This window comes from Anabas testudineus, chromosome 16, assembly GCF_900324465.2.
Source record: "Anabas testudineus chromosome 16, fAnaTes1.2, whole genome shotgun sequence".
Taxonomy (NCBI): domain Eukaryota; kingdom Metazoa; phylum Chordata; class Actinopteri; order Anabantiformes; family Anabantidae; genus Anabas; species Anabas testudineus.
The window spans coordinates 20,402,526-20,424,466 of NC_046625.1; the positions used below are offsets into that span (position 1 = coordinate 20,402,526).

The 21,941-nt window shown below is 40.2% G+C and overlaps 1 protein-coding gene across 1 annotated transcript; it reads right to left on the reverse strand.

Moving 5' to 3' along the window:
• Positions 1-153: 153 nt before the first annotated feature.
• Positions 154-21,776, reverse strand: si:dkey-122a22.2. Its single transcript, XM_026373041.1, has 11 exons — positions 21,632-21,776; positions 19,636-19,798; positions 19,363-19,434; positions 19,207-19,283; positions 18,548-18,648; positions 16,387-16,503; positions 14,778-14,852; positions 4,222-4,360; positions 2,186-2,268; positions 1,952-2,048; positions 154-1,863 (listed from the first exon to the last, which is right to left on the reverse strand). The coding sequence occupies exons 1-11, from the start codon at positions 21,689-21,691 to the stop codon at positions 1,696-1,698; spliced, it is 1,152 nt and encodes a 383-aa protein (XP_026228826.1). The 5' UTR covers positions 21,692-21,776; the 3' UTR covers positions 154-1,695.
• Positions 21,777-21,941: the final 165 nt, after the last annotated feature.

Below are 21,941 nucleotides of genomic sequence, written 5' to 3' on the forward strand. Positions count from 1 at the left end.
TTCCTCCTTTGTTTTGGTACACTGTTGTGTCTGGAATAGTGCATCACGCAGTGCTAAATGCTGCTTGTGGACAATCAAGAGAAGCTTCTTCTTTCATCGTTTTAAGACTTAAAAATGCAAAACCATTGGTTAAAAAAGAAAAAGAAAAGAAAAATGAATCAAGAATAATATTGGTGCCACTTTCACATTAATTTATTTTACAATCAGTATTAATAGGAGTTGTGATTTTAATTTAAATTCAAAATGAAATTTATATCAGAGTTGTTTGTAATGTTATTGTATAGTCATTCTTGTGTAGCACACATATTGTTTACACTGTAATGTAGGCTCAATGAAACAATAGACAATACAAAAATGAGATGCATTTTAGACACAAAAATAGCTACTGAGGCACTTGTGTATTCTTATTTGCTGTACCAGTTTCTGTATATGTGCAAAATGTCACTTGCAGATTGCTACTAATGACCTGTTAGCCTTAAAAATCACCATTTGGGGGTGATAACCAGGCACAACCCTGCATCTCACATTTTGGCATATACACATGGCTTTGCATACATATGTGGCTGTTTGTCCCTGTCTCTTTTCTTCAACTCAGATGTGGATGTTTTCATGAGGATGGCAGCATTCTTGTATAGTACTCGTATTTCTGTTTGATGATACACTTTGGTCTCCCTTTTTGAAATTTGCTCTCAATGCAATACTTTGTAAATGAGGGGAGATTACTGAAAGCAGTATTATGAAAATGGGGCCTGTGCATATAATTATTTGTAACCCCGTAGGGAAAAAAAGACGTTCAACACACAAGAATCAAGTTTATTGCTGGTGAACAAGATGGGTGGGAGGTCAGTGGGGATAATGATGTAAAATGATCATTCCAATGTCCTGATTATGGGAGAAAATGTTTCTTAAAACGTTGTTGCTATGCATGTATATGGATGGAATTAAATTCCAGATCTGTTGGAAATTTTTATTTTGATGTGGTGTCATAATTAAACTTAAATCCTCAGGATAAACCACTGCTGTCTGGTTTTTCTTTCACACAACCCCAGCAGAAACATAAAAACAGCTTGTGTTTGTGACAGTTAAACATAGACACACGAAAGATTTATTTACAAAACCGCGAAATTACGTTTGCCAACCAGAGTCATCTGTTTGCAATTTATAAAATTAATCATATTAGCAGTCTAGAAATAGACTTGTGCGTCTGCTTGTGATGTAACTCAATTGAACGTATGTAACAAACGACTTAAGTAGATGCAGCGGAGACAGTGTACCTTCGCCCGTGGCTATAACATGGCAGCATATTAAAACAGAACTAAATGAGATACAAAGTAGCAGGTTGAGCAGTGATGTGTGTGGCCTCTCCATTGATAAGGGGGAACATTATTTTTGGCATTGGCCAATCAGGTAAAGAGAATGAAATAACAACTTGGAAGATAAGATTTTATGAATCTGAGACTGCAGTATTTAATCACGCCGAACACCCTTCAGTTATCTTCAATTAAAAAGCTTCCAGTGAAGCATAGCTGTGCAGAAAATGGACTCTGTGATGAACCTTACCAGACATGTAGACAATCTCTAGTGATTGCTTCAGGGAAGGTAAAAAGATAACTTCAATATTTGTACTGAATATTTAAAACATATTCAGCAATTATACTGTCCGTGTCTGGGGTGTGGTTACATTCTGGGCATGGGTCACTCGCTCTGCTGTCTGGCTTGTCGCTGGTTGACTAGCCTCTTCAGGTGCTGGCTGATGGCAGATGGCTTCTTGTAGATCATTCGCCAGTCTGCTCCTTTTATGTGAATGTGATTGGCTGATGGGTAGGACTCCTCCAGAAACTTCTTTTGAAGCTTTTCTACCATCTGGTGCGGGGAAAAGATGATTTATGTGTTTTAGACAAAAGCAATTACCGTATTGTACTGCATTGTACTGTAGAGTGCACGCTCTCACCTGGTTTAGGTGTGTCGGTATTTGCTCGTCAAAGGAATCTCCGGTGATCACACTCACTGACATCCTGCTGGAGAGGGGTTTAAACTTTGTGATGTCCCTTTACGAACAGACAAAAACACACGTAAATACACATTTTGTGTAATGGGAATGTTAATTTAGACTTCCACATGAAAATATAGCATCACGACAGATTACAGTAATACAAAAAGAGTCTATTAGCTTTGCTTGCCATACCTTACTTGAGCTGCACTTTCATTCAAAAAGTAATGCTCATCCACAGCACTGCTTTGATGGGCAGGGTTACTTAGTAAGTATTTCTATAAGGAATAGAGACAAAGAAAATATATTAGTCCTAAAAGCTAGATTGATAGTTAAAGACACTACTTATGAGACGTTTTATTCTACATATTTATGTTTTATAAAAGACTTGACAGATGGCTTTATTAATATTTCCTCCCTGCCATTTGTTTTTGTAATTTTCATAGAGCAGAAACATAAAGTAAATTAACTACAAGGAAACTTATATCTGAATACCTAGTCAAATTTAAATAACTGCTAACTCCCATGCCAGTTTACAGTTATTTAAGGACTTAGGATGGCTAACGGCTTCCTGTGTAAAGAAATAAGTATTTCTGCAGTGAAGCAGCTCTAAGCAGAAAGCTGATATCAGCTCTGAAATCTGCGCTCTCTGATCCTGTACCTCACGGTGGGAAAAGTTGGCCACACTTACAGAAAAGATGTGAATTCTGAAATCGAGCAGGATTCTCCTTTAACTGTATCTGTCACCCACATGTGACGAGATAGCTGATGGCAGATAGCTGCGGTGCCGTTAACGTAGCAGCAAACAATTCTGCTCCAGTTCAATTAAAGCAGTGGTTACAGAACATGCCCTTGAGAAATGGACTGCATGCTCTATTGAGTTCAGTAAGCTATGAGTGTGTGTACGTTATAACCTTCACTGGCCAGCCTACAAAACCTTCCTCTGTCCTTGGAGAATTCAAGCACAATGATGTCCTTATCTCCTTGGCAACAACTGTAATACTTGAAAAACTGAAATAGGGCCCTCATCACAACTGCCATCAAATCATGGGTGGCTGGCAGCAGAGAACAAGGCGTCCTAACGAACCGGTTGCATTCATGCCGAAGAAGGAGAAGGCGGCTGAAGGAAAACCATTTAATGCTGAGCGGATGTTGTGAGCGTCTCTGAGCTTTCACACAGGGCCGCTAAAGTGTGAGTGTGTCTCTAAACAAAACAAAAAAACTGAAATAGAAACAACGGTGTTGTTTCCATGTAATAAATGGCTACAAAATTTGCTTTACCTGCAACAAGCCACTTTCCTCTGCCTGCCTAATGCACCCTTCAAGTGTTAGTTTGTTTCCCTGCTAAAATAAGGTGTCAGTCTACCGACAGCACTGTCCCACGTTACCAAAGATATTGGCTGTTGTTCGTCACCAGCATCCATTACTCCTCTTCTGCTTAAGATGTTTCCCATAAGTGCAAAAAATTACTATATGACACCCAGAAGTGCCACGAATACATGTTTGTTTGTTTTTATCCAACTGATTCACAGCAGATGTGAATAGTGCAAAATAAATACCCTTCACTGTAGCCCAAAAAAAAAAAAAAAAAAACTCATCTGCAATACACAGCAAAAAGCTTGTAGCTTATATTAACAGCCCTTTCCTCACAAACTGTATGACCTGTCAAAAGGCAGAGTTTTACAATATAGCAGGCATCCGAGGATACAGTGCATTTGCGGCGTCATGTCATCTCCAGAAATGGGTTCAGTTTTCATTTATTTAAAAGTGACGTCTGGTGTCATATTCACTGTCTCTGACGCCGTGAAGACAAATGCTCCTGCAATCATCATCCACTTGTATCTCTGCTGGGGGGGGCGGGAATGGGTGGGGGGGCAGTCATGATTATTCTCGCACTAGCACCATCCTGTGGCTGCAGAAGATGGAAGGAGTATATACAGATTGTCTGGAATATACACACTTCCCTCTGCACTTTTAGAAAGAAAAGCAAGAGTAAGGGATCAATTGTTAAATATTGTCTTTAGCTTGAATCATCTACAGCGTGGCGGCACTGCTGTTTTCTTTATTTACTTTATTTCTGCCTAAACTGCCTGAACTTAGATTTTTTTTTTAAAATTGATTTCTGCAACTTTTTCTTTTTCAACAATCAATGTCACCTTTACAAAATGCTTCCTTGTACTGCATGTGTGTGTGTGTGTGGATGTGTGAGTGAGTGTGTGTGTTTGCCTGACCTGGCGCTGAATGACCTCCTCTGAGACATTTTCGCCTTTGATCATTGGTTCAATCGCCCCCAGGATAATCAGCATGCGGCTCAGTCCCGTAGCTGCCGAGAACTGCCTGGCTTGGAGGGACGGCAACAGTTTACCGTACCTGAACATACACACACAAATGCACACCAATAGAAGGTTAACAATCTCAACATCTGCTTCAAGTTTCACTGACTGATTTACCCTGTTGAGGGATTAGATTAAGCTACAAACAGAATACTGACATGTACGTTTAGTTGGATTCACAACAGGAGAACAAAGGGGCCAAGTCGATTGGATCATCGTTGAAGTCTGGCTAGCCAACCCAGGGAGTACCTAGATGCACACAATGGAGCATCGGCCTGCATAAATATCATCCTCCAGACTTCTTCTTCTGGAGTCAATTTCCCTCCTTCTGCTAGTACTAGTTCATCGTTGATGATGGTGGCCCATATCATTAACCCTCCACCACCTTGCTGGCACCCTGTGTCCATGAACGATCCAGTCACAAGTCCATCTGTCACGTCCATCCAGTATCACTCTTATCTCACCGGTCCATAAAACTTTTAAAAGATCGGTGTAAAGATATTTGTTGGTGTTTTTTTCATTCTTGACACTTCAGTTTTTGGTTCTTATTTATTTAGTGAGTGCTGTAATTTAGCCTCTGTCACTTTATCAGTGGCTCTGAGGACTTTGCACCTTGTGTTTCTGCATATTCCAAGAAGTTCTGGGAAACGCTGGCACTGGACCCTGGTGGGTTCCTGGAAGCTTGGTGCTTTTTTTATTTTTTATTTTATTTTTTTTTAACAAATCTCCTGCAGCTCATTTGCAGCTTTTCTCCTCAACACATTATGTGCAACGGACAAATTATTTGATTGGGCAATAATCATGGTTCGTTTTTTTAAAAGGTCTCTTTTTCTGCCCATCGCCTTCAAAACAAAAAAAGCTGCTTAATAAATATGCACATCGGAATATAAGCCAGGCCCACTCTGAATCAAGCAATTAGACCACCTGGAAATGATTCCACAAAGGGAATATTGAGGTTCATATACAATAGCTAGAACAGTGTTCTAGGAAATTATGTTTTATCAGAATAAAAGTTGCTTTAATAATTATGTACACACTGCTGTCTTATTTCAGATGAGCACTACAACCACAAGGATGATTTTATGATCACAATGGTTACACAAAAGTCATACATGATATTTGCTTTCCATGAGTCTTTTTCAACCCAAAATCTCAAACTTTCTCTTCAAAAACATTTGCCTGGGGAATGAGAAATACTCTTTTTTTTTTTTTTCTGATGAGAGAAGAAGAGCTGTGGGATTTTGTAACTCAGGAGGCCCAATCGGTCTCGGCTCACTGGTGCTCTGAATTGGCTGGTCTCAGCCTGTGGAGCCCAATCAATAGTGCCGCGCGCCTGCTGCCGCCAACGCCATGCCGCGAAGCCTGCCCCTACACGCAGCCAACACACTGTAGATCAGCCCCCCTGCACCAAGACCCACTCGTCCCTGTTTCAGTCTTACTCCAGACATACAGCACTGTGCCCACATATCCTATCTGTGTGGGTATTTTCATTAAGAATTTATTTGTTGATTGTTTTACTGAATAAATGTTTAATAGATTTAGTCCATGAAAGAATTTAAAATGCAGATCATTTCCAGAGCCCAAGGTGATGTCTTCTTCACTGCTTGTTTGGTCGAAGAAACACAGGAACAGCTATATATAATATTTCATTTACAGGTTAGAACCAGAGAATGGAAATGCAGTTTTTTTTAATTCATGACAATGTCAGCCTGTTGATCGATCCATCACAGAAAAATCTCATTCTCAAAATTATTATTGTTTCACTACTACGCCGCACTAACACATGACTTGTCACAGTATTTGCCGCAGTAAATATTTCACAAAACACGGGCTTCAACGCTGCTGCACTGCTATTATACTGCCCACATCAAGTCAACATCACGAACACGCACTTGTCACGTGTAAAGTAGCACATTTCACCTGTTGTTGACGGGATCTGTTGTCACCCAAAGTGCAGCTCTGGCAAAGCATGACAGCACTGATTGGTCAGATAAAGCAGAGAATGGTTTTCAACTGCTACAAATAGCTGTGTAAATATGGATGACATACCTGTCAAGGGGGGGAAAGAAACAAAGTCTACTGTTCTAATTTTTCTGTCTTTTCAGTCAGAGAAAACTTTTCAAATCAGACTTCCAAAGAGGGACATTTTGACATTTTCATCTGCTTTGCCACAGTTTTTCCCTGAAGTCAGTCTGGCACCACAATTTAGAACCGACTCTTCGACCTGACTCTTAAGGGACTACTCAGTCTCTGCACATTTTCCACCTGTCACCATTTTTTTTACCCCTCGATTCCAAAAATAAAGGGGAAAAAAAAACTCTCTCTCTATCTGCCCCCCTCCCCCAGTTTGAATCTGGTCAAATCATTCCTGGGTCTGGCATTGAACATTATTTCAAGGATTCTCCAGCCACCTGTCCTATTCCCTCCTCTTTTTTTCCATTTTTAATTCTGCCCCGGAGTGAGGATTATGTGAAGCAAGGCATGCGTGTCAAAGGGAAATTTAGTGGGTAAAGACAGCCAAGATTGGCGGGATGAATTAAACAGATAAAGGGAGGAGACGAAGTGGGGGAACCATGTAGAGCAAAACGCCTCACCGATGTTGGTCATTTCAGAGGGGCTCTTTTTTTTCTCCCCACAGGAGCGAGGAGGCAATATCTAAATTAATAAAGTGATGAAATGAGTTTGTGCCGTGGACTTTCTGCTGTTTGACTTTCCCATCTGGATTAGTGCAGGCTGAATGGACGCTCTGTTACTTTTGTTACAACTGCGCAATTCACTGTCGGAATTTGGCCCTGTAGTGATAAGGCTCCCCTCCTCCTCCTCATTACCATCTCATTTTATATGCAGGGCCTCTGTTACCTGAGAGCCTGCTCACACACAAAACACGAACTATTACACAGCTTCTGCCAACTATTACAATGAGTGGAGAACATTTAAACACAGACTATTACATGAGGCTCAACTAACTATTACACCAAAGCAACTTAAACTGGGGGCTGTAAAGACTTCCATAGCCTTTTACAAAAACCTGATGATGAGGCCTCTGACTCAGTCATCAAATGTGACGTTTGAACAACAAGAATATTACAGCCCGACTTTTAAATGAAGCACAACACAATGACAAAACAACTACAATCACAAGTAGTTACTCAAAAAAATGATAACAGACTATAATAAAACACACTTCTTTACATCTATTCTATGTAACTATTGTTCCAAGCTCAACATATATGTGGACTATGTGTTAAAATGTGTTATGGTTGAAAATGGAGTTAGAATATTTACATTTAAATATTTGCAGTCTGTTGGGCAGTGGCTTGGGTCACTTTTCTTCAAGTTGACTTGAAGCTGTTTGTATTGACATTTTTGGCACACACTCTCTATTAAGCCATCTCCACTACGGGAAATTAACGACACACAACCTGGAGGTACCCATAAGCTGAATGACATTCTAGGTTTTGCCTTGCTTCAATATAAAGGCAGAGAATTTAGGATTTATGTCACTAAAACGCCAGCACTGGGATAAATGCTGTAATTTCGTAGTGGTGCCCCAAGTTCAGCTGTGGGACAGGGAGCGGTGGAAACAGTGACGTGTGTGTTACATTATTTTCTTTCACAACTAAACAATTTAAATATCATCTCCGAATGTAAACAAATCTAAGGGGTATAAATGGCTTCATACTGCAAAATGATAAATTATTTTAACTATTGGTGTCAGTATATATTTAACTGCACAATTTCATTTTCAGAGACAAACAGAACTTTCTAAGTTGTCAAAAGCAATACCCAGCATGAACACAAGGTGTCACCCTTGTACCACAGCCTATCTTCCCCTCTGCTCTCAGCCTTCCTCACTACATCAATACTATAGATTGCACTAGGGTAAATACACAGGGGTTGCCGGCTGTCCTGCTTCATTAGGGAAGTGTAACAGCTACAGTTATGCTTACAGTGGATCTAATTACAATTAATTGGCATTCCTGACTCGTCTAAGTGTCTCTGGATGAGGAGGGAGGATCTAGGGGCAGGCAGCTGAGTCAGAGGAGTAACTGGTAAATGCTGTAAAGCTTATTATCATGGATGGTGGAGACTGCAGGGTCACTCAGGTTTTTATATCACTAAAGCTTCATTATCACTGCACAAACTTTTTTAATACTTTCTAAATATATTTATTATATACAGAAACATTGACAGTTTCAACCAATATCCTTTAACAGCATGTTTTAAACTAATTTGGTAGCTTAACCTGAGCACATACAATACACATATAAAGGCAGTTGCTTGGATAAAGATATGATTAGTGTTACTTTAGTTGGTCAAAGTGCATAACTCATTTAGATGAGCTGCTAGGTAGTGTCTATTGGTGAGACTAATGAGTTTATACTGTGAGTAAGTTGTAGCTTCATCTTAGCAAATACAGTGCACAGTAGGTGCAGTATGTGTTATTTGCTTAGGTGAGGACAGGATTCAAGAAGTGTGTCAATGGTCACTGCATCACACTTTTGTCAGGCTGCACCTTCTTCTACTTCTTTTTATTTCCCACAGTGCTCACTTCTTCTGGTTCTCTCACATTTTTTCCTCACTCCCTCCATCCATTGGCCCATGGTCGGGTGATTGCTGCCAATCTAAGCCAAGGATCCCTGGAGGGGTTTAGAGCAGGGCTGTGCTCCAGTGAGTTATTGAACGCGGCTCACAGTGAAAGCAAATGGACTCTGAGGGGGAGATTGTACATGCCATCACTGGCTGCTACTGTTTACCAGTGAAGGCAGAGGAGACAGGGAGAGTAATCAAATGCGCTCAGATTACACAATGCCACTTAAAGTATTAAATTAAGTACTGTAGCATTCAAGGATAATTGTAATATTTAAATGTCTTAGGAATACAATGTATAAAGTATAGACCCCGAGAAAGCAGAGATGTTACATCTGTAATGTATTAACTAACAAAGTCCTGTGAGGACGGAAGGAGTCTCTCTTCTTGTCTGTATTAAGTGTGGAAAATAAATCAAACCAAATCTGGTGGTTGTGTAACTGCTCGCCAGTCAAATTGACAATCATATGCTGTCTGTCATACAGAGCAGGCTCCAGGTGAGGGTGTCTATCTGCTACACACTGCAGCAAGCTGTAGTGAACTGAGTGTGTGTGATATGCATAGTCACAGTACGTGCAAATGTTTATGTGATCAGGACCATGCGTGTGTTGCTGTGCAGGCCTTGCTGAGCATATTAATGGCAGGTCGGATGATTAATGGCACAGAAAGTGTCACTTTCATTGTTGGACTCATAATTCAATCAGGCGTCCGTCTAGGCCTGCAGCCAGCTGTTAGGCCCACATTGAGAGACTCGTTACCTCATCCACTCTCTCAGAAGCCACTCAAATGAATCATGCATTCACAATCACATAAACAGAAGACAGGACTAATACATAATCTTAAGTGAAATTCGTGGAATACATACGTGGAAAGTCACTTCTTAACTATGAGCCTCGTGTCTCATTTATTACCTAAATTTACCTAAAAGAAGGGAGAACCCAAGGGAAGGGATGATGAGACTTCTCCTGTGAGGACTAAGTTTCACTAAACACGGTAATAGTACATTAAAACACAGAGTTTGCCAATCAATCAGTATTCATTAAACTGTAAGGACCATCCCATTAGACGAGAGCATTCCCCACCGTTTCTGCTCTCTGAGCAAATACATTCCCCATGGGGTAAATTACTTAATACTCTACTCACACATTTGGCTGCAGAAAGGAAGGAGACACGCTCACACTTGACAGTATTTATACACAGCTTAATTCCTTCCGTGATAGGAATAGACATGTGACATGTGTATAAACCTCATTTCTAAAAAAGGTGGGACTTTTTGTAGAAATGCAATCAAAACTAAAACCTGTGACTTGTCAATTATCTTACACATTTATTATCTAACAAAAGTTCATAAAAGGCACTTGCAGGATCTCAGCATGTAAAGACCAACAGAGGATACCACTGTTGAATGTGCACGATCTCTCAAGCAGCATGTCATGACAAACCGTCCTGCTACTGTGATCAATATAGCCCCATGGGCTCTGGAGTACTTCAGAAAACTGTTGTCTACGCTTCATATAGAAATGCAACATGAAACCCTGTAATGCAAGGAGGACGTCATACATCAATTTTGTGCTGAAACGCTGCAGAGTTCTCTGGGCTTCAAACTCATGTCAGATGGACCAAAAGACAGTGGGAACAGACTGTGAGGTTTTCTGTGCCAAAGATGAAAAAAGCCCATTAAGACTGTTGCCAGAGAAAGGTGCAAAAGCCAGCATCTGTGATAGTATGGGAAGTGTATGACATATCAATACCCATGGCAGGGGTATTTAAAAAGGAAAGGAACTGAAAGGAAAGGAGATGTAAGACAGTGGTAAACATGCCTTTGTACCAAATTAACTAAGGGACCATTTGGCATGTAGCTCGAGGAGCTGAGAATCTAACTGCAGCTATTGCTACTGCTACTGCAGTTCATGGTTGATTCCCCCCTAGATCTCCAGGATGCACTGAGAAACTTCAAATGTTTTTTGCAACACAAGGAAATGCTCAGTTTGCACATATGGTGAAAGCAATGAGTAAACAGCAACAATAAGATGGGTAATGTATGATCAGTCATACACAAATAAAACCAAACTCAGTACCACAGAAATCCATTTAGAAACTACAAAAGCACAGGGACTTTGAAAAATCAAAGCTTCCTCTTTTGACACCAGCACAGACACACATGTCCGGCCAATCTGTTTAGCACACAACACAGCTTGTTTCACTATTACCTGCAATAGAGACATAGAGTATACATTAAAAGCTTGGTGCAGCTCAGCATGATTGAAGCAGGCTACACAAGGCCCATTAAAATACAGCTTTAGTTTCATAAAGGGAAATCTTATAGCCTCTCAACATTCAATAGAAGGCTGTGCTTCTAACTTTGTGGCTACCGCGTGGTGAAGGTTGTTCCACATCTCAACGCGACTACACTCCTGTAGGTCAATTTCTTGTTGAAATTTACAGTAGAGAGTATCATAGTGCGGCCTCCTGAGGAGAGATACAGAGCTTCCTGTGCTTGTGCTGATGACAAAGATTGTCAACATGAAGAGAATCAAACTGGCTCTTGTCGTGAGTGCAATTTGTCCAGACGTACGCTCGGGCTTCTCCTAATCTCCGCTGCTAGACTGACTGCTTGATTTTTCATCAGGAAGCATTATCTATGCCAGCAAGGATAGGAAGCACATGCTGCGAAAATGCAAATAAGACAGTTGACCCCCTGCAACAAATCCACACACGAGTGAACACAAGCGCGGGCTGCTGCGCACAAACACACGGAACAGAATGCTCAGGGAGATGGGTACAAACTATTTTGTAGAACGTTCCAGAACTAATTTGGGGAGTGAGCCTCTGTTAATGAGCAGGTCTTTGATGTGTAAATCCTCCAGTCCCAGTGCAAAGCTGATACGGTCTCCACACAATCCTGCTCAGGTGCAGCCGTGCTGCCTTCTGCATTACTTATCTTGTGTACCAAATACTGTAAGACCTCCGGTGGCTAATAAACCCCTATCAAAGCGAGAGGAATATACACCTGCACGCGACAGTGTAAGAAAGAAAGACAAGCAAGCTGAAGAATGGCGACGACACCACGGTGTCAAAATGTACATTTCTGTGTCATCTCCTTTATCTTCAAAATGTATATTTATCCCAACCCTGTTTCTATTTTTACTTCCACACCGACGATAAAATTGTTTGTATTGGGTAAATGTAAGTCTTTGATTCGTTTCATTTCTCCACAGAGTAATTGGATTGTGGCTACACTGTCATGTACTCAGTGAAATGAATGCCTATTAATCAGAGGATAATTGGACACATACCCCTGACAAATGGTGCTGCTCCACTTTGAGTCATGTACAAATTAGGCCATTTTCAGGGATCCATTTCTTATCTAGTTAGACTCATGCTTATATAAGCTGCAGGCTCACACTGGTGGACAGGACTACAGATGAACTAAGTCTTGAAGCCAGGTCCAAAAATGACATTACTTGATATCATAATATTTTTTCTGTCATATGCGGGCACATTCGAACTCGTCTGTGATTCAAGATTATACCAAAGTAAAAACTAATAATTAAAAGTGATGTGGTTTCCCAGACAATGCAGGTTTACTTGCTTACTCTACAGCAACCTATTGTTGCCACTATGAAAAAGCTAATTTACTAGATTTTAAATAAAGGACTTGCCATTTTAACACTAACTTAATTAATCATAAGTGTGACACATAACTGAGTAGACACTGTTGAAGATAAAGATAAGATAAAGATGCTCTTCTGAGGATGCAGGCATCATCAATGGCCTTGACACTACACGTTAAGCATCCTGTTATCCGGGTACTGACAGTAGGTTAAACAACCATGGACTGAAAGGCCTGGAGAGCATCTGTACCACTGCTGGATACAGAGGGTTGAAGCTATGCCACTGGTGCACATGCTGCAGGATTTTATACAAGTGCTTGCAGTATTGGGAAATCACACTTCCAGAGAGTGACTGCAAAAAGTGGCCGCATGGTCTGACTCTGTGTTTGATATGAATTATTATTACTGAAAGGAACAAAAATTATTATTAGTGATGGAAATGATATCCACCTGAAGCTTCAGTACACTGTATATACTTTTTTAAAAATATTTCTTACTAGAAATGTGCTTTCATACATTTAAACGTGGAGAGGTGCTACTGGAGCATCCCATGAAGTCAAACTCTTTTAACAGGCAGCAGAGATATTTGCTTCAAGAGGCTTTTAAATGAGTTTTGCCTTTCAGAGAATTCCAACAATTTCTGCTTTATTGCTTTAAGTCTTGCAGCTTTTTCTTTATTGTAATTTGATTATGACTAATTCGCAAAGGGCTGTGTAGAGTGTGATGGAGCATAGTAGAGGGTCCTGGAGACGAGCATAGTGAACTACGTAGATTAAAGGCTGGTCAGAGAAGAGCAGACTGATTGAAGTGTCATGTTTGCGTTTGCTTATATTTCTTAGTGCAGATTTAAATATGTCTTGCATATTGTAGCTTTTAACAAACAACAGACAAAATGGTAACGAGAAGGTTTGATACAACCTCTGACCTCAAATGAACTGACCTGTATTGACTTGTGGCCTGGTTATTGACAATCACTGATAGCGAGTATAAACTAATATAAACTAGCAGGTGTTACAAGAAGAAAGTGAGCACTTCTTTGTCAGAGTGGCAGCAATTTGTTGCTGAAAAATGATGCTGGAAACCTCATGTTAATTATGGCAAGGCAAGTCTACTGCAGAAAGTCAATATGATCCTAGAGGAATATGCTTGTTTAGGAAAGCGAGGAAGTCTCCAGCCATGCTAGTGTCTGGGTAAGGCTGTACGTGGGCAGAGAGGTGCTGTGAGCTAAATAATAAGTAATGCGTGCACGCTAATGTTTAATGATGTGTCAAAAAACATGTTTTCTACAGCCCAGTATTGCTCAGTAATTGTTTTTCTGTTGTCTGTTTTTCGTGTCTTCTGGCCTAAGTTGTTTGGGTATCATTTAAAGAAAAACTATTCAAATGACAGATGCTGCTATTGTTCAAGAAATCCTCTATTTTGTTCTGAGCAAGAAAAAAAAAAAACCTTTTGATCTTTGTTGTAACTGACAAAAAACTCCAGAGATTGCAAGTTAGCATAGCTGCTGGGCTGTCAGCCACTGTTCATCTAAAAGCTAAAACCATATAAGTGGTTAATTATCGTCACTTCAGCAGTAAAAATGATCACACATGACATGTTTTACGTGTAAACACTGGGAGATTCTCTGAGTGTTACATAATTGATGCTTCTACCAACATTGGTTATCATTAATAACAACCTGTCGCCTCTGTATGATAATTAATGCATAATGAGATATATGCTGCGACAATGACTACCACTTGACATATATCTTTCCTGGAGGATTAAAGCAATGCTATTACGCTTTCTGTCACTCAGTCCTGATCACCACCATAACCCTCATCTGTTTCATGCTAAAACTGTGCAATCAGCTAATGAGTTTCTTTGGCCACCGATTAATCATGCTAATGAGCCCCACCCAGAAAAGATTAGCAACTACTCTCAACATAAAAGCCAATAAGGGAACAGTTTGGAGCTGGATTCTTGAAACGCTCTAGCTTGTCTGTCTCCCTTCTCCTCATCCTAATCATCTTTTTTCTTGATACATTTCCTTTTCTTCCTCCTCCTCCCTGCCTTTTTGCTTTTTATCTGCTCCTCCCTACCCTTCACGGCACCTTATCATTCGCTTTGCATCTCTCTGCGCTGCTCTTTTCTTTCATAATCTACAGATCTGCTTTCTCTAATTTTTCCTTTCATCCTCTGTTCCTTCCTTCCGTCTTTTTCTTTTCACTTGCGTCCTCCCTGTGCCCCTGAAGTCTCCTTCAAACTCACCAGTACGCCTTCCACTGGTCGTCCTCGAAGATGTCCTCTGGGATGGGATCAATCAGAACCAGGTCTGACACTTGCCTGAAGACAGAGAGAGGACACACACACTAAGATGAGGTAAGGCTCATTGACTACCCTTGTCCACTTCACCCTCCTGGCCTGGGCTGTAATGACTGTGAGATGAATGGTGTCATCCTGGTCTGTCTTCCTGTACATTTGTCTGTCCTGTGTCCCCACAGACAAGATGGCCACACATACACCAGACCCCAGGGCAACATTTCCATTTGGAAAGGTGTCATCCACTCACCATGACTTCATTTTCTTCCTTTGCGTCAGCAACCTCGTGCCTGATTAAACACTAAATCTTTCTTTCCTGGTACAGGCTACTTGTCACGTTAATCACTATGTTGTCTCTGAGATGGTTGAGTTATGGGTGATGATGGATTTTAAAGGCACTGCATATCATATGCTGTAAAGCAATTGTAAATTTAATCATCTTTAAATGATTAATGATTTAAATTAGAAGATTTGTTCGATAATTAAAAGAAACAAGTGATATTTGTATCACTATACTATATGTATAGTCTATAGTAGTATAGTAGTACAGTAGTATATATATTGTATGACCATTTTAATTAATGGCAAGAAGTGCTAAACAAATCAATGCATTTAGTGAGTATTCACTAAAATAAGAAAAAATATAGAATAAGAAAAATAAACAAAAAAGTATAAAGTCCATGGGATCCTAGTCAACTTCGCTGGATGTAATGGATAAGACTGAGCAGAATAAAAAAACTTCACAATGTATAGAAGCTGAGCTCCATGATCAAGGTGCAACAGTGTCCAGGTGCAGCATACATCATTGAATGTGTACTGACTCAAAAAAGACTCCATGGAAAAAGAACAGAAAAAAGAGAAAACATTACATCTGACTGGGGTTTGCTAAAAAGCTTGTTGACACCACAATGTTTGAGAGAAGGTGCTTTGGACAGATGAATTGAAACAAGCACTTTCTATAAGTCAATCAGCTCTATGGCAGATTGAAAAAAAATGAAACATGGATGAGGCTCAGTTATGTTTTGCAGCTGCTGTGTTGTATTTGTCACACGGTGTCCTGAATCTGTGCAGGGCACAGTGAAATCAGAGGATTATACAGCATTCTTTAGAGAAACATACTGCCCAGTGTGAAAGAGCTCTGTCTCAGTTGCTGGTCATGGCTCCTCCGAGAGGATAATAAGCCAAAACATTCATCTGATTAATGGAAAAATTGATGTTTCTGAAGTGGCTGCTACAGTATGAGCCTTGATCTAAATCCAATTGGACATCTATGAAAAGAGCTGAAACTTGCAGCTGTGAGAAGTCGCCCTTTTTTCTTCACTACAGCACTGATTCCTACATTTCCCACAACATAATTAAAAATATCTTTTCATTAAACCCTCCCTGTCCGGTGCCCATGACTCTGTTTTTTAACATGGGCATTTTCTTACAAAGTTGTGTCTCTAAACCTAAGCCAATTAGCTTCACAGAAACATCCCACAACAGGTAAACTGATGTGCGTGTGTGGGTGGAATTGACTGAATTCTCCTTTGCATGTTTCCTTTGCACCAATACTTACACATCATGTATGTGGCTGTAGAACCTGCTGTTGAGTGCGCCAAGCTCCGAGCCCACCAGAATGAAGGGCTTGGCTATCCCAGCGGCCTGAAGGAGTCGGTGTAGATCATCCACCATGCTGCAAGACAACAATACTAATCTGTTTCTGCACCAAACCAGGACACGCTGAAAAGAAAACTAGGTCAGGGGGTTTGTATGTTCAGCTAGGTGGCACCAGGGCTCCCAACATGAAAGATGAATACGACATAATTAATTTCATCAATCTATAATGTGCACATTTATCAAAAGCCTACTCAAGAGTGATTATAACACATTATAACGCTAAAATGTTGCAAATTCTATCCTGAAATTACAGTAAAAACGTAGACAACTGATTGACACTTGAAATACATTTTCTATTTAATCACTCTCCACATATGATGGCACCAAAATAAACAGTATCAAAACTGAAGCCAGAATCACAGCTTATAAAAGGGGACTGCTGGCTCCTGTCCACAAGAAAAAACAATCAACAGCAAACTTGTGTCATCAGAGGGACCATCATCATTACACGAGATGCAGTAGCTCTTCTCTGAAAGCCATCTGCTGTCCAGGGTTTGTTGTGCTAATAAATCAAGCCTGAGATGTCACACTGAAATGAAGACATCTCACAAGGTTAGGTAGTTACGAAACTCCTTGAGATACTGAATTCAGGGAAATTGATTGCATGCATCTTAAATGGGCAGCCTCCCGCTTTCTGGGCCAGATGCCAAGGTAAACTAGACTGCTGACCATCGGTGAACCCCGCCTGCTCATCCTGCAGGCGGATTCAAGGCTCGACTAACGCATTACAATGTCAAAAACCGGAAGATTGCAGCCCAGTCCCTCAGCAATGTGAGGCTGGGCAGTGTTCAGCAGAGCAAGGCAGACACTTTAACATGTAAATACTGATTATCTACTGGTATTTATTCTGCTATGACAAAATAATCCAACCAAATTGAGGTGTTACTGTAGCGTAGTGCAGCAGGATAGTTACTAAGCTACTGTACATTTTACAGTCATTTTGATTAAGCTGGAGACCTACATGACGGAAATAAGTCATATGCAACCATGTTTCTAATAAATTATAGTGTTCAGTAATTTATAGAGCTGGAACAGTGTTTTAAAGTTATTTTTTGTACCACTTTACAGAAATAATGGTGCAACAGTGTGGTAATATCTCACAGATAACAAGGTAACAGGGTTTCTATGTTGATAAAAAATAAAGCAATATCATAGAAGACACTAAAGTAATAACCAGGTAAACATAATGGTTGCCTAGACCTGGGCTAAAATGAGGTAAAAAAAAAAAGAGGGTAATAATGTAGAAACCAAACACCAAGAGCTGCAATAATTATCTTCAAACACACATGGTTCTGTAGTTGCTGTGTAATAACCATTAAACAGAGTTGTAAAATGTGGATTTATAACAAGCTACTGTAAAATGTGTATTTATAACAAGCTACTACCCGGTTATTACTCCAGTAACTACTATGATAGTACAATTATTTTTTTTTTTTTGTGTATCTTATATTAATCCTGTTACACTGTTAACCGTTGCCTTCTTCTTACTGAGATTGAACCTACCTCTGAATTTGTTAATTCTATATTACTGAATTATTTCTGAATTATTTTATCCTATTATTACCAACTGTTTTCTGACATTTCTAGACTGAGCTAATAAGATTTAAGATTTAAGATAAACTTTATTGTCATTGCACACAAATTGCGAACTGTCCCACAGTATACATAATAAAATATACCGTCTGACATTGTTGACTATTTGCACTGGGGAGCAATATCTTTATAAGTAAGCAGATTTGGCTGTGAAAAAAAATCAACTCAAACTGCCTATGAATGCATAACTGACCCTGGTATGTTTGTAGAATAGCAGAATAGTACAAGGACACAAGAGCCCAGGTGATGCACTACACATTACTTCCACCAGTTTTATTCACAAAAAAATAATAATCAGATTAATCAGTATGTAAAAAAAAGCTGCTTTTCATGTTGAAGAGTTATTATGTAATCTCTGACCTTTAACAACAGCCTCAGTTGATCATGAGTCAATATGATTTGCCAAATATCCCTCCTGCACAGTTACAAGCACTCACACTGACTGCCAAATAAAGCAGGATGCTCACCGTCCAGTTGTTGACATCCCCCAAACTTTCTCGGTTCCTGTGGTTTCATTCTGCATCAGCCGCTTGCTGAATCCCAGTCCCATTCTGTCATAGGTACAGACCTGAGCAGTGAGACAAACAAAAAACAGAACAGGTTTAGCGTTTTTGTTTTTTTATTCTTTTTTTTTTATCATTATGTTCTACATACTGTACATGGGATGCTCTCAGTACACACCCAGTTTCACCCTATCTTGTACAGGCATATAAAATGATTTATGATTAAATCATTACAGAACTTTGAAAAATCAGATACAAAGGCAGGTGTAAACAGGGCACTGCAAGTTTTTTGTTATAACTGTTTTTGTGCTGAAGTTGTTAGGGGCTCTTGCTCAACAAGCCTGTGATCTCATTTGGGTCACAATTCTGACAAACAACATGGGGCAGGCTGTCAGCCCCAACTTTCTGCTTTGCTTAGTCCTTGCTGAGCAGAGACGATGTGGCAGAGTCACTGCAAGGACTGTCCTTACATGACCCTGACAACAAACAACACTCTCACATAAGTAGCAGCTGATTCCACCAAAGGTTCGCCACAGTGGTTTTCCATGGTCAAAGAAATGGCTGGGGTGTTTGCTTGTATTTAAAATGCAGCCATTCAACACAATTCACAGAAATATCCCCACCTTTGTCAATGTGGCAACACTTTCTTGAACATGAATCCAAATGTCTGAGGACATTCCAGCTGGTCCATCCAGTACCACTAAAGAAGAAAAGCATGTTTAGGCAGAGCTCAGTTGAAACGCAGACAAGCCACATGAAAATTATTAATGGCAGATTACCAACTGGTCTTCCTTTTCCTTTACACAAAAGATGCATCTTTTGACCCAAACCAACATCAACAATCTGGCCATCTGGAAATAAGGAGGGATGGAAACAAATATTAGACTCAGAAGATTTCTCATTTAGCTTTGAACGAAAATTCTAAATCTGCTGACAAACCCCCACCAAGCTGTATAATTAACACATTGAATAAAGTTTTAAAACCCTGGTTTGCAGGTAAATATAAAACTAAACTGAAAAAAATAAAGACTGTATATCTTAAAAGAAAAAACCTTTGGGCAAGAGCATCTGTCCTTCTCTCTGCAGCGACGCATAGTTGAGAAACGGAGGGATGATGATGATTAAAAGCAAACACTTTCCAATGTTCATAAGCACAGAGCCACAAGACACTCTGCCTTTAGCTTCAGTTTGGCTCTGAATTCTGTGATTCGGATCCTAGAGTATGTAGAGAAGAAAATATCACGTTAACACACATTAACATTACTCTAAATTGTGCACCCTTGAGGTGTATTACATCAACATATACTGTACATGTGCAAAATTTGTAGGAATATTCTTATCCATCACACATTTCAATTATGGAGATCTCATTCTTTGGAATGAAATTTGAGTTAGGCTCAATAGGGCTTCCTACTTGTTAGGTCAAAACGTTTCACTACTCATCCATTCAATTTTTCATATGCGTTTGTTCTCCAGAAGTAAAACTATCTTTTCTTGGTAGTGTTAGGGATGGCATCTTGCCAACATACACAAAGAAGGAGTCCCCCTTAGACCCATAGTCAGTAGCATTAACTCTGTAACCTACAAAACTGCCAAATACCTGGCCACTATCTTGGCTCCACTAGTTGAAGACAGGGACCACCACATTCACAATTCAGAGAAACTGAATGGTATCCTTGGATTTCACTTCTCTCTTTACCAGCAACCTCAGCCCAGACCAGATGCTGCTCCCAGACCTGTGCCTGAACACCACCTTCACTTACAGAGGTGACTTTTACAAACAGATAAATGGCTGTGCCATGGGTTCCCCATTGTCGCCCATTGTAGCCAAATTATATACAGAAGAAGTGGAGAAGAAATCTCTCAACTCCTTCCCAGGGCAACACCAACCCACTGGTTCTGATATGTGAATGAAGATGTGTGAAGATCAAGATCCAGAAGGTACAGGCCTTCACAGACCACATTATGTCATCATTGTGACAGACAGCAGAAAGGAAATAGAGATTTGCAGAAAACCCACCAGCACTGACAGGTACCTTTTGTTTGACTCACATCATCCACTACAACATCCCCACCTCCACAGAAGCCCAAAAGAAGGAAAACAGGCATCTCAAGACAGCTCCCAAGACCTGTGGATACCCCAAGTGGGCCTTCAACAAGGCAGCATCCTGTTCCAGAAAAAGAACAATGGAACAGCTGGAGTCCCAGATCTAAAGCAAAAACCCGGTCATTCCTTACATGGCTGGGGTTTCAGAGAAGCCGAAAAGATTTTCAGCATACTTTCTATTTCAAACATGCTAACAAAGCCAGGCAGAGACTTATTTACCCCATAGACTGGACTCCAAAACACAAGATGAGCTATATAGTGTATGTGGTCCAGTGCAATGACAAATGCTCTGAGCTGTACATTGTAGAAACTAAACAGCTGCTTCATAGGAGGATGGCACAGCACAGGAGAAGTAACCTGTAATCCACAGGACCTGAATCAGCTGTGTACCGTCATCTAAAGGATAAAGCTGGAGGCCTTAGAGACAACCTGTCTTCTATTTATCATGCTTTCATCCATCCCCTGGAAGATCAGGCCCAGTTCACACCTGCACCAGGTTGGACACACTTAACGACCCATCTTAGGCGATAAGAGGAGTTGGGTGAGATGCAACTATTATCTTCACATCCTCCCCTTCCACTGTTTCACCTAACGAGCCTATTTAGGCCAAAGGTGAAGTGAAACCAACCTGGCGGACACATTTGTGGGCTCTAACCAACTACCTTCAGACTCTGAACAGACTGAGGCTACTTGGATGAGTAGTGTTTCAGTCTAACAAGAAGGAAGTCCAGTTGCTATGACTCAACTTCTAGATTGTCGCATACGGTTTTATTCTAACAAAACTGTCAGGTGTAAGTTGAAAACCTAAGTAGCACAAATAAATACACGATTTTTAAAAACAAAGATTAGCATGCTAGCTTTTAAAATCACACAGCTAATGCTCGATAACAGAGTTGTCACATGTAGCTTGAACCAGCTGGCAACCGTTTACGTCGCATTACCTTCTTGTCAGCATTGGCACGTTCATTAGTTGATGTCTGAGCTTCGGTTTTTCTACGCATTGTGAATTAAATTTGTTAATAATGAAAGAGCTGAGGTTTTAAAAACTACATGCATAAACTCTACAGAATGAATGGAATAAGCAACTTCCGGGAGGTACAGAAGCCGAGAAGGAGCAAAATGTCCCTTTCGCGTTGCAATAAATAATTCAGCTGCTGCTGCTGCTACGTTTCTACCACAAACTGTATATAAAGTGTACTTGTATATACTTTATTTACATTCTATGGTTTCTATTGTGTACCACAGGTCGGT